Source organism: Tachypleus tridentatus, chromosome 12, assembly GCF_004210375.1.
Source record: "Tachypleus tridentatus isolate NWPU-2018 chromosome 12, ASM421037v1, whole genome shotgun sequence".
Classification (NCBI taxonomy): Eukaryota; Metazoa; Arthropoda; class Merostomata; order Xiphosura; family Limulidae; genus Tachypleus; species Tachypleus tridentatus.
Genome location: NC_134836.1, coordinates 9709823 through 9724545, shown reverse-complemented (window position 1 = coordinate 9724545; position 14723 = coordinate 9709823). Strand labels below are relative to the sequence as shown.

The window sequence follows — 14723 nt, the reverse complement described above, 5'->3', positions numbered from 1 at the left end:
GTACGTTACTTATTTCCTTGGCAACTATATGATTAAACAGTATTTAAAACAGCAAACAAATCAAATCTAAGAATAATTAAAATTAACTGACAAAAGAAAATGAGATGAAAAAGGTATGTACGTGCAAAGGAAAGAACGCATTAATATTCTGTACAGAACGTTTAATGTTTTAAAGTTTTATTTCAAGGTGATGTCATGCGATAACAATTTCATCTCTTTAAAGAACTACAAATTTTTCTTCGAGATTATTTAGACAAATTATAATTGGATCCGTTTACTTACGCCAGTTTTTTATAACTTTAACGCAACTGTTACACTTTTTCTTTCTTCTAAACTCTTTACACAAATCTGGAAGAAGCATGTTGTTCTCTATTCGGTCCATTAACTAAAATCGCTATCATGGACGCTGACAAAGTCTCACGTGTTACAAACTGGTCCCCTGACGTTGTGAATTTCCTAGCACTAATCATGTCATCAATCATTCTTTATAATCCACAAGATTTGTTCTAGCCAAGGTCGGTGTTTTTTCTTAGGACTAATCAATAGAAGTTACCAGAATGAAAATACTGTGATAACTGTTGGTCATGTCATTAGTATTTTGGTAGAAGAAAAATTCTGTGGACTCTTGTTTATTTTTACGTACAGACCAAAATATTGTAGCAATAAGGCTAAATGTTACTTTGAAAACAAGAAACATAAAACTTGAAATAATTCAGAAATAGCCTGTATTCTTAAGGTGCAAGGTTTGAGCTTTTCCACACTACTTCACTAAATATTGTTTTCTAAAAATTACTTTAATCAAAAGCTTGTTTTCTACTAATACAATAATGCAAGTTTTTTTTTATTAGAAGATTCATGAATGTATTAATTAGTATTAATGTCCAATCAGAGCAATCTATCTATTTAGAGAGAAGCTAAAAATTGATCTGGCGAACAGTTTAACTAATTAAATATTAGTGAACGTTTAGGATATTGATAGCTCCTGACGAAGCTGTAATAGTGAAAGACTGAGCTTATAAAGTTGCATTTTGGAGATCTAGGTCGTTATTTTTTTACGTTTATAGAAATATCTCATAATAAAATCCAGTATAATATTTAAATATACTTTTTCTTACATTCCCACTCACAAAGATTATAATGCACTGTTTGACTAGTTGGGTACTTTCGTTCTTCACAACATTTCCAGCTTTAATTGGTACCCAGGGACAAACTTGCTTACTCTTTGAGCCAGTTGGCCAATTTCAACTATCCATTGGTTTAATAAAGAGTAGTCAGTCGGTGGCACTTCTGTTGGCTCTCATCTGGTGAGAAATTCAAAATAAGAAAAGACGGCGGGTATCCTTAGTAGCTTTACCATAAATATAAAAAAACGAGCAATCAGACAACATATTATTTATATAATTTATAATTAAAAAGTAATTTTAAATTTAAAATATTATAATCTTAAAAACATCAGAGGTCAAACCGTAAACCAATCAGAAAATAAAATTATAAACAAATCAGGACTTAAAACTACAAACCAATCGAAAGTTAAAATTATTGACCAAATAGACGAAAGATCAGTCGAAACTTAAAACTTGGAATTTAAAACCCAAAAGAAATTATATGTTAAAACAATTGATCGATTGGTTCGCTTTTAATTACTCTCAAAGTTACACGAGGGCTATTTGCGCTAGCCATCCCTAATTTAAGAGTGTAAGACTAGAGGGAAGGCAGCTAGTCATTACCACCCACCGCCAACTCTTGGGTTATTCTTTTACCAACGACTATTGGGAGTGGCCTTCACGTTATAACGCCCCAATGGGTAAAAGGGCGAACATGTTTGGTGTGACCAGGATTCGAACCCGTAACCCTCAGATTAGGAGTCGAGTGCTTTATCCATCTAGCCATATCGATTGGAAGTTAAAACTCTAGACCAATAGAAAGTTAAAATTGTAGATCAATCAAAAGTTAACACTAAGAAACCAGTTAGAACTTAATACGAAGGTGTTTATTTTCAAAATACAACCTTTTACGGTAATTTAAAAAAAAAGAAACACAAAAACTAACAACTTATATTTAAATTAAATAATTTTCAACGCTATTGTTTCAGCTACCGGTTAGGATAATAAGGTTTATGGGAGCATGCTACTCCAGAAATTATTATATTCAAAATTCAAAGTTTCAAGGGCTTTTTTCTTGTGTGTGTGTGTGCATGATAGTACACAAATATGATGGTGTTGTAAGTTTATGTGTTAATATACAACACAGTCGAGAAACGATGGGACTCTGACAAATTATAAATATTATGTGTGTTTTCAATCAATAGAGAAAATCGAGAGCACTGATTTCTACTGGTACTTTTCAGTTCCATTCTCGTTTATTCTTGTGTCCGCAGGACGTTATGTGATTGGTGCTGCTGTTAGGAAACAAATTTCTTCTACAAATCTTCTATTATTTCCATTTATCTCTTTATTAGAAATCAAGTCCACTAAAGGGTTGCTTGTCTTTTCAAACATTACTGAAAGTGAAACAAATAGAAATGGATTTATCTCTTTAACACCTAGTTTACGAGTTAATGAGACAGGATTTGTGGATTGTATGGATTACAGTTAGTGTCACGGTTTGCGGTATTCATATAATACTTAATCCAGTAAGGGGGTCAAGTCGTCACACTGAAATAAATAATAGTAATCGTACTTTACTGACTAAAGAGTTTATATCTCAATAGATGTAGTGACCACAAGATTAAACACCGAGATAATGCTATGCTAATAATATTAAATACGATATCAAGTGGTTTTCCTGTGGAAAGTTTCACAGCTACACGAAAATATTTCAAGAGAATTGTTAATGCAAGTGATACTCTGTAAACCATTATTGTTGTAACAACAAATTAAGTAGTGTGTGGCCAAACGATTTACACTGGTTACAATAAAACAAGAGGTAACCACACGATTTAAACTGGTTACAATAAACCAGGATGTAACCACACGATTTATACCGGTTGCAATAAAACAGGAGATAAACACATGATTTAAACTGGTTACAATAAAACATGGTGTAATCACATGATTTACTCTGGTTAGCGTAAAACAGGATGTAACCACATGATTTACATTTGAGTGATGATTTTCAGGCGAGTGCTACATCTACCCACCTTATAGCGATAAATAATCCTTTCTCAGCTATCTATACAAATAAAACGAGGGACAAATGATTTATGAAGCTGTGAAACTAGATATTGTTTTGAGCAGCATATGCAGCCACTTCCTTGTTTTGTGGGGTACTTTGGAGCAGCCTACGGGTTTGTTTTTTTTACCTCATTTGTTTGATCTTTAATTTCGCCAAAGCTACATAGGGTTTACTTGGGTTGGCCTTCTATAATTTAGCAGTGATAAATTAGAAAGAAAGCAGCTAGTCAACATTGTCTACTATCAACTCTTGGGTTACTCTTTAACCAATAAATAAAATAAATGATCACAATATAATGTTCTTGCAGCTGAGAGCGTTATCATGTTCTATGACGGGAATTCAAATCCGCGAACTAGTACGGATAGGGTAAAGAGGAGTTTCAAAGAGCTTTTTTCGGGAACCATCCCCCTGAAAATGTCTACCTTACTCCCAGACTGAAAGATTTTTTTTTAAAGTTATACGGGTGGACGATTATTATTAATTATTCATTGCCTACCTTTTAGCGCAAATTTATCAATTTTTTTGAAATTATCCTAATTAAAGAACATTTAGTGTCATGTGATATTAGCTCAAGCAGTTCTACTGAATGCATGGGATGATGACAAGAAACTGTTAATTAAATTCTGTGGTGTTGCTATAAATGAAGCTTTTAAGTAATTAACATTATTTTAGAGAGGAAAACTACTACCATATATTTTAAAGAATCTGGTTTGTCCTGTAAAGCATAGGTCTGTTCCAAATAATAATGTTAATTTCTATCGAGTATCACTTTCTTATTTGGTGTGGGTTGTTGGTGCAGGTTGATAAAAAGTTATGACATCTAATCAACAACACGTTCAAGAAAGAATTCAGAGTGCGACTTTAAGAAATGAAATTAAAATTGGGTGTCAAACTATTAAGCCCCAAGTTGAATAAAATACAAGGCTAAGCTAACTAATGAGTGAATACTTGCTGTAAAAGTGTTATAGATGCTGTAAGTGTAGTTACAAGTTTGGCCACCAGTTTTGTTTTAATTCCTTTAAGTCTCACGTTGAGTCATTTTTCGGCTGCAAGGTTTTTATTATTTAATGGTTTTTGATTAGATACGAAATACCGAAATAAGTCTATGTTGATAATACCAAATACCGAGATAATTCTTTGTTGATAATACCAAATACCGAGATAATTATTTTTTGATAATACTAAGTACTGAGGTAATTCCATGTTGATAATATTAAGGAAGGTGATAATTCCATGTTGATAATGCCAAATACCGAGATAATTCCATGTTGATAATACCAAATACCGAGATAATCCATGTTGATAATACCAAATACCGAGATAATTCTTTGTTGATAATACCAAATATCGAGATAATTTTTTGTTGATAATACTAAGTACTGAGATAATTCCATGTTAATAATATTAAATACCAAGTTAGTTCTATCGTGGTAACAATAAACACAATATCAAATGGTTTCTGCTGAGGAGAGTATCAGAGGTAAACAAAAATAGTTGAAGGAACATTTTTAATAAAAGTCACAGTTGTTGTCATTTGTTATAAAAACTATGTTATACACATCTGTGTTTGTTGTGTCCTAATCGGTTGATGAGTTCTGTATCAAGTGAATTGCGTCGTCAGCATTAAAAATGAGAGACACTGTTCTTTTTCAGGAAACAAACAGGAACTAAATAAAAAATACGGTGTTATAAATATAATAAACTTAATATTAACGTCTTATAAGACACATGGCTAATTATAAACTTGCTGTGGTAATGTAGGAAAGAAGTTTAAATCATAACAATGGTGGAATTTATCTGTTCTGTCTTAACGTTACCTTCGTCATTGCTACGTTTATGTAGTAAGAATAAGAACTCTTTCTGTACGAGGTTTATTTTTAGATACACATTAAGAATAAAAAAGACACTCTTCAACATTTCATAACTCATTTGAAACTCAAAACTGATAACGTTTATGAGGTTTGAAACTGAATATTCTGTCTTTATGTTGGTACAAAATTAGTCTATGTGTATCATACGAAATTTACTATCGTATTACGCAATGTATCATACTGTTTTCAAGATGATCATGATATTAGCGGTATTAAAATAAAATAGCTAACAACTACGAAAAACGATGTAGCACCGCCAGTGACGTCACTGAAATACATCAGTCGAAGAGTAAAAATAAATTGGTGTCTGTTAAGACTAAACTCCACAGATTCTCTGGCTTTGGCTTGTAGCCAAATAATTCTAATGATTCTAATGTCGTTAATGAATCCTACATGAGTTAGAAGCAACGACTTATTTCGACTTTTAGAGCTAGAAGTGCGTTGAAAGAACAATGGCCATTAAAAACAATCTCTTGTTATCGCATACACAGAAACTCCGGATTTATCACTACGCCTCCGAAGTTCTTGCGAGCAATTTTGACTGTAATAAACTTAGTACACTTGTGTATGCATATTTGTTTGATTCTTGAACTCCTTTAACAGACCACATTTTTGAGGACATTCAAATTATTCTGAAATTTCTATTTCTTATACAGCAAAAAAAAAAAAAAAACCATAAATAAAAAAAATGGCTCGACATGGCCAGGTGGGTTAAGGTGTTCGACTCCTAATCTGTGGGTTGCGGGTTCAAATCCCCGTCACACTAAATATGCTCGCCTTATCAGCCGGGAGGCGTTATAATCCCACTGTTCATTGGTGATGACTAGTTGCCTTTCCTCTAGTCTTACACGGCTAAATTAGAGATGGCTAGCGCAGATAGCCCTCGTGTAGCTTTGCGCGTAATTCAAAATCAAGCAACAAAAATTATCGAGTACTATTGTAGAGTGTTTGTGCGTTTGCTTTTCTTATAACAAAGCTACACTGGGCTATCTCCTGCGTCCACTAAAGCCAATCGATCTCCTGATTTTAAGGTTGTAAATCTGTGAACGTAACGCTGCGGCATTGTAGAGAAAATTAGTTATAAAAGGTTCTAATTATCTTCCTTTTGTGAAAATGGTGTCGTAAAAGAAATCTCTTTATAAGATACATTATGTAGCTTACGAGGCTTGTCCAGTCTCGTAAGATTTCTGGAAAATACTAGATATATGAATTGTCGAAATCTAAGTTTTGAAAGAACTTTATCTTCATCTTAATTAAGTGTCCTTATAACTAAGTGATAAAAAGAATTTTTATCAAACTAAACAATGTTACAAAATTAGGTTAGTTTTTGAGAACGATTGGTGACAAGACACAGGATAGTTTTATTGATACTGTGACAAAGGTGACAATGAACAACGTAATATAATGGAAGCTGTGAGAAATGTGATAAGAATCACGTATCCTAACAAATGTTCTGAAAAAGGTGATACGAATCATGTATCTTAACAAATGTTGTGAGAAAGGTGATAAGAATCGCGTATCTTAACAAATGCTGTGAGAAAGGTGATACGAATCATGTATCTTAACAAATGTTGTGAGAAAGGTGATAAGAATCGCGTATCTTAACAAATGCTGTGAGAAAGGTGATACGAATCATGTATCTTAACAAATGTTGTGAGAAAGGTGATAAGAATCGCGTATCTTAACAAATGCTGTGAGAAAGGTGATAAGAATCATGTATCTTAAGAAATGCTGTGAGAAATTTGATACGAATCACGTATCTTAACAAATGTTGTGAGAAAGGTGATAAGAATCACTATCTTAACAAAAACTGTGAGAAAGATGATAAGAATCATGTATCTTAACGAAAGCTATGACAAAGGTGGTAAGAATCACGTATCTTAACAAATGCTGTGAGAAAGGTGATAAGAATCATGTATTTTAACAAATGTTGTGAGAAAGGTGATAAAAATCACTATCTTAACAAAAGCTGTGAGAAAGGTGATACGAATCACGCATCTTAACAACTGTTGTGAGAAAGGTGATACGAATCACGCATCTTAACAACTGTTGTGAGAAAGGTTATAAGAATCACGTATCTTAACAAATGTTGTGAGAAAAGTGATAAGGATCACGTATCCTAACAAAAGCTGGGAGAAAAGTGATAAGGATCATATCCTAACAAAAGCTGGGAGAAAAGTGATAAGAATCACGTATCTTAACAAATGTTGTGAGAAAGGTGATAAGGATCAACAAATCCTGTGAACAAGTGATAAGGATCACGTGGGAGAAAAGTGATAAGGATCACGTATCTTAACGAAAGCTGTTAGAAAAACAAATATACAATTGTAGTGAATCACTACATAAGTAACGCGGGATTACAGGATTTGAGATCGTAATTAAATTATTTATTTTGGTTACATAATAAATCACTAGTAACTATATGACTTTTTTAGTTACTATAGGCATTCGATATAACTAATATGTAAAAGGTTTGCATATATAATTCCGTATTAAAAGACAGATAAACTTAACTTGTTAAAGATGGCTGATCTGTAATTCCTATTAAATTTATTTTCAGTAGGTTTGATGCAACTAACTAAGATTTTGAAATAAGGTTGAAGCATTTAAAATTGTTATTATAATCTATGCATTGTGTATGATAAATGATTGACATGAATAGAACCATTTGTTTTATCTCTAGTTAAGTGATCACAACACTAATTTTTTGATTGTTTACTCCTTGACAATGTATTTTCTGTTTCATTACTTCCTTGACAACATATTCACTGTTTTATTACTACCTTGACAATATATACGCTGTTTCATTACTTCCTTGAGAACATATTTACTGTTTTATTACTACCTTGACAACATATTCACTGTTTCATTACTTCCTTGAGAACGTATTCACTGTTTTATTACTACCTTGACAATATATACGCTGTTTCATTACTTCCTTGACGACATATTCACTGTTTTATTACTACCTTGACAATATATACGCTGTTTCATTACTTCCTTGACAACATATTCACTGTTTTATTACTACCTTGACAATATATACGCTGTTTCATTACTTCCTTGAGAACGTATTCACTGTTTTATTAATACCTTGACAATATATACGCTGTTTCATTATTTCCTTCAGAACGTATTTTCTGTTTCATTACTTCATTGACAACGTATTTTATGATTCAACTCCCCAGTGGCACAGCGGTGTCTGCGGAATTGCAACGCTAGAAACCGGGTTTCGGCACCGGTGTTGTGCAGACTACAGATAGCCTATAGTGTACTTTTGTGCTTAACTTAAAACAAACATACAAACCAACTGATTCAAGGGGCATCCTGACTTATAAAAGCATTTGTTACTGGGACACACACACACACATATCGATGGTGTTGTATACTCATCCTAGTAGATCACGCACACACAGAGTAAATGAACGCATTACTAGTGTGTTAATGAGTTACACAATACATTTACATATTTATACCGACTAAAAAAGTAACAAAAACAAACTGAACCAATTGGGTCATAGTTTTAAAGGGAAGAGATATTGTCATTAGTTTTAAAGGGAAGAGATATTTTAGTTGAAAAAAGAGGAAACATCCATTAATCGGAGAGCAACCATGTTCGATGTGTTGCTAAGAACTTAGATCATTTGGGTTGCTAACGTTCTGAGTTGAGCTTTTATCCAAGTACTATTTCGGGTTTTAGGTCATCACAGTGGACAGAACGCGAACCGATTTTTTTCAGTTCTCCTCTGTTTTCAACTCACCACATCCCCTATTTGAAAGGAATATGCGCGTGGCCTGTATGGAGTTTGCGCTGTTTGTTGTTTGCTATCGAGCGCGTACCTCTGAAGTGGGTTTGTCATGGTCATTATCGTAGCTTTCTCTACCGGTGCGGTGGATACTTGTGCACTGTTGGTGCACAAAAAGTGTAGAAAATACAGTCACTATTTTAATTCACTCCCTAACCCTGGTTTAAAGTTCACGTGAGGTTTTTTGATTGATTTCTACAACGTATTAGCTAGTATCCTAAGTAAGTCTTCTTCACGTGCAGCTCGCGAGAGAGTGAAAGTGTAACAAGTCATTGACTTTATTTCAGTTTTCATAACGATAAAACGTAACCTCAGTTAACATACACATAATGCTAGTTACGGTTCAGCAATCAGTGGATAAAGATATGCCGTGAAAGTCTTGCCATGGCCACGGTCGGAATATGGTCTCCGTTCGGAACAACTGGAAGCGGAGATGCTCTACCACCGGAATTCCTCCAAGATTATCACAACTCGTAAGTTATGCTCATTAACTTATTAACCTAATAATACTGCCCGTATTTCTCACGTAGAAACAGTTATCGCTATTTAATAATACTTTCGTCAACTCTCACGAAGAAACAAACCTATGATTTACATCCTAATGTAAAATGCCTCTCAGATACTTGATTTCAGAAAATAAGTGTATCCTACAAATTAAGTTTTGCCACTATAAACGTTATAACTACTCTTTCCATGTTATCGTTAGTTTTTTTAAAATGGCTTAATTCTCAGTTTCATAAGCTCTTGATTTCTAGGCATTTGTTGTGTGAAGAGACAACACAAACTAACTAAACATCTAGGTGTTTGTTGTGTGAAGAGACTACACAAACAAACTAAACATCGAGGTGTTTGTTGTGTGAAGACACTACACAAACTAACTAAACATCGAGGTGTTTGTTGTGTGAAGAGACTACACAAACAAACTAAACATCGAGGTGTTTGTTGTGTGAAGAGACTACACAAACAAACTAAACATCGAGGTGTTTGTTGTGTGAAGACACTACACAAACTAACTAAACATCGAGGTGTTTGTTGTGTGAAGAGACAACACAAACTAACTAAACATCGAGGTGTTTGTTGTGTGAAGAGACTACACAAACAAACTAAACATCGAGGTGTTTGTTGTGTGAAGAGACTACACAAACAAACTAAACATCGAGGTGTTTGTTGTGTGAAGAGACTACACAAACAAACTAAACATCGAGGTGTTTGTTGTGTGAAGAGACTACACAAACTAACTAAACATCGAGGTGTTTGTTGTGTGAAGAGACTACACAAACTAACTAAACATCGAGGTGTTTGTTGTGTGAAGACACTACACAAACTAACTAAACATCGAGGTGTTTGTTGTGTGAAGAGACTACACAAATTAACTAAACATCGAGGTGTTTGTTGTGTGAAGAGACTACACAAATTAACTAAACATCGAGGTGTTTGTTGTGTGAAGAGACTACACAAACTAACTAAACATCGAGGTGTTTGTTGTGTGAAGACACTACACAAACTAACTAAACTTCGAGGTGTTTGTTGTGTGAAGACACTACACAAACTAACTAAACATCGAGGTGTTTGTTGTGTGAAAAGACTACACAAACTAACTAAACATCGAGGTGTTTGTTGTGTGAAGAGACAACACAAACTAATTAAACATCGAGGTGTTTGTTGTGTGAAGAGACAACACAAACTAATTAAACATCGAGGCGTTTGTTGTGTGAAGAAGCTACACAAACTAACTAAACATCGAGGTGTTTGTTGTGTGAAGAGACAACACAAACTAATTAAACATCGAGGTGTTTGTTGTGTGAAGAGACAACACAAACTAACTAAACATCGAGGTGTTTGTTGTGTAAAGAGACTGCACAAACTAATTAAACATCGAGGCGTTTGTTGTGTGAAAAGACTACACAAACTAACTAAACATCGAGGTGTTTGTTGTGTGAAGAGACTACACAAACTAACTAAACATCGACGTATTTGTTGTGTAAAGAGACTACACAAACTAACTAAACATCGACGTATTTGTTGTGTAAAGAGACTACACAAATTAACTAAACATCGAGGTGTTTGTTGTATGAAGAGACTACACAAACTAACTAAACATCGAGGTGTTTGTTGTGTGAAGACACTACACAAACTAACTAAACTTCGAGGTGTTTGTTGTGTGAAGACACTACACAAACTAACTAAACATCGAGGTGTTTGTTGTGTGAAGAGACTACACAAACTAACTAAACATCGAGGTGTTTGTTGTGTGAAGAGACAACACAAACTAATTAAACATCGAGGTGTTTGTTGTGTGAAGAGACTACACAAACTAATTAAACATCGAGGCGTTTGTTGTGTGAAGAAGCTACACAAACTAACTAAACATCGAGGTGTTTGTTGTGTGAAGAGACAACACAAACTAATTAAACATCGAGGTGTTTGTTGTGTGAAGAGACAACACAAACTAACTAAACATCGAGGTGTTTGTTGTGTAAAGAGACTGCACAAACTAATTAAACATCGAGGCGTTTGTTGTGTGAAAAGACTACACAAACTAACTAAATATCGAGGTGTTTGTTGTGTGAAGAGACTACACAAACTAACTAAACATCGACGTATTTGTTGTGTAAAGAGACTACACAAACTAACTAAACATCGACGTATTTGTTGTGTAAAGATACTACACAAACTAATTAAACATCGAGGTGTTTGTTGTGTGAAGAGACTACACAAACTAACTAAACATCGAGGTGTTTGTTGTGTGAAGAGACTACACAAACTAACTAAACATCGAGGTGTTTGTTGTGTGAAGAGACTACACAAACTAACTAAACATCGAGGTGTTTGTTGTGTGAAGAGACAACACAAACTAACTAAACATCGACGTATTTGTTGTGTAAAGAGACTACACAAACTAATTGAACATCGGGGCGTTTGTCGTGTGGAACGACTACACAAACTAAACATCGAGGTATTTGCCTTCTAGGAATAATATAAAAATGCATCAGCATTATAAAAGGTTGCCGAGGGAGAATTTCGTCAGGTTCGTGGTAAATAAAACAAGATAAAAGTGTTTATATCAATCATGTGTGATGTTTCTTGAGTAATTAACAATACTTTTTAATAGAAATCAAAACGTGTAGGTTTTGTACGTATTCGTGATATATCGGAAGGTTTATACCTTTTATAATCTTACTAAAACGTTTGCACTATTTATATGAGAAAGGAAGATAAGACAAAAATATATTTATTGTATTGAAACGGAGTATAAATTAGTTCTTCTAATGTATTTTGTTCCTTCGTGTTTATTACATATTCGGTATCGTATTTTGTCGTTGAGGTTTAGCATTTGTTATTAATTGACCAGGGACTGTTTGATAACATATCATGAGTTTTACATCGGTTATATTTATTAAAACTAATCTGTTATAAATCAGCAGTACAACCATAAAGATGTATGGACTCAATATCGTATATATATATATATATTTCGACAGGTGGCGCTTTATAAACGTTGTTGTTTGTTACTAAGCGCAAAGGTACACAAAGGTCTATCAGTGCTCATTTCACCACGTATATCAAAATCTAATTCCAGCAGAAGTCTGCGGATATGACGGTGTGCCACTATGGGGCCGTTTTAAACAATGAAGTTGAACTTCAGCCGATAAAATAATCGCAAAAATACATCAGGTTGTTTCTGGTTGAAGAGCACTTTAAAGCCGAAAAAAAAAAGTACTTTCTATAATGACATACAAATTTCTTCTTGCACTTGGACCTCTTTATTATGTTTAATGTACATTCACGTTGATTGCAACCAAGTTTAAATACACACTCGTTATCCAGCCAAGATCAGCCTTTTTCGGGTAGCAATGGCCGCCAACTTGTTGTCTGTGCTCACGTCCACATTTTTCAAAATTATCGAGGACTACACCTGAACCAAGAGACTCTCTGGCTTGGTCGTTTAACTTATTGGATGTATACTTTGTCGTTCTAGTGAACAAACACAAAGCTGTTTTTCAAAACGGTTTCGAAGTTATGGGTACTTAAGAGTGAAGAATCTAAGCTATTTTTAAATATATGCCACGTACACTTTTTTTTAGACACTTTTTCAAATCTTGTAATATTTACTACAATTGAAGTTGATGGGAAAAAAATGACAACAACCAGAATAGTCTAAAAAGTGCTCAGTCCGTTTTATCAGCTTCGTGTATTTTCATGCTTCAAATGAATCCTTGAGTTACAATCTGAGCATTTAGCATCATGTGCTTGTAGACCATCAAACTTCCGAATGTGTTACGAATCGAACCAATGATAACAGAGACTTCAATCACGTGATGTCTCAACAAGGCGTTGAACCAATACGTTATAACCCTAATGACTTTCCAAGCACGTGGTTATACGAATAATGGACAAACTCTTTTATCTTACTAATGTAAGTGCTAAAACCTACTTTAGTGCCGTGGTGTGTTCCAAATCAGAACCAGTTATCGATGAAGTATTTTGTAAGCAATATTAAGATATGTTATTATCAGTATCCACGTGAAGTGCTCAAGCGAAGGCAGTTTCGGTAGCAGAAAACGGCTGTGACTAAATATAACTGACCTAACTAATCTCCAAGAGTAATGTGTCAGCATCATTATAATTGAACAGAGTTGGATGTATCATAGCAGCTCTCAGATGTATTCCACCCACCTCATCTTATGCATGGCATCATTGTAAAATCAGTCACCTCGCAAAGTTTTATTTCTCTGTATGTTGTTATTTAACTGCGTAACACACTTGCGCACTCGCTTATTTAGTTTATATTAATTATTGTTCATGAAAATTTATTTACATGAATTCTTATTTGTGTGGTCTTTTCTTTCACTATCAACGTGTCATACACACATTAGCCTATTAAATACGTTCTTTCTTTCACTACCAATGTGTCATATACTCATTAGCCTATTAAATACGTTCTTTCTTTCACTACCAATGTGTCATACACTCATTAGCCTATTAAATACCTTCTTAATTTCACTACCAACGTGTCATACACACATTAGCCTATTAAATACCTTATTTCTTTCACTACCAACGTGTCGTAAACACATTAGCTTATTAAATATCTTCTTTTCCATCAACGTATCATAAACACATAAGACTATTAAATACCTTCATTCTCTCTCCACCGAGCTGGCATGGCCAGATGGTAAAGGCACCCGACTCGTAATCCGAAGGTTGCGGGTTCGAATCTCCGTCTCATCAAACATGCTCACCCTATCAGCCGTAGGGGCGTCATAATGTGACGGTCAATCCCACTATTCGTTGGTAAAAGAGTAGCCCAAGAGTTGGCGGTGGGTGTGGATGACCAAATGCCTTCCCTCTAGTCTGACACTGCGAAATTAGGGACGGATAGCGCATATAACCCTCGTACAGCTTTGCGCGAAATTATAAACGAAACAAGCAATCTCTATTCACCAATGTGTTAAAAACACATTATCCTATAAAACATCTTCTTTAACCAATTCCTGTTTTGATTTTTGATATTGCTCACTAATCTTTCATTTATTGGGTTAAGAACTAAGGTGTTTGGACGTTGAATCGCAGGATTTGGGATTCAGGCTTCGTTGCTGTAAGAAAAGCCCTCAATATTTGGGGCTAAGTGTGCTATAACAGTTTCAGTCAAGTTCCTGTTTTCGGTCAAACAAAAGTAGCTCAAGAGTTTACGGTTGGGCCATTGGCTGGCTATCAACTCAAAATTAGGTACGAAGAAAGCCCTTTATATGCGCATGCGCCAAAATTCTGAAAGAAAGGTCTTTTATTGTTCTCGTATTTTGTTTTTCCAGAAGGCAGATTGATTAGCGTGTTAGAGGGTCTATGGTTCACGTCCCTTAGACTCGCCTAA

General features: G+C 34.5%; 1 protein-coding gene across 3 annotated transcripts in view; it reads left to right on the top strand.

Moving 5' to 3' along the window:
• LOC143234227 (potassium voltage-gated channel protein Shaker-like) overlaps positions 1-14723 on the top strand; it is a 188428-nt gene that overhangs the window by 70418 nt on the left and 103287 nt on the right. The window contains exon 1 of one of the 3 annotated variants that reach the window (XM_076471428.1): positions 8900-9324. The exons of the other annotated variants lie outside the window; for them this stretch is intronic. Coding sequence (XP_076327543.1) covers positions 9236-9324 — 89 coding nt within the window. The 5' untranslated portion in view covers positions 8900-9235. Of the gene's footprint in view, positions 1-8899; positions 9325-14723 lie in introns of those variants that run through there. 3 annotated transcript variants of the gene reach the window in all.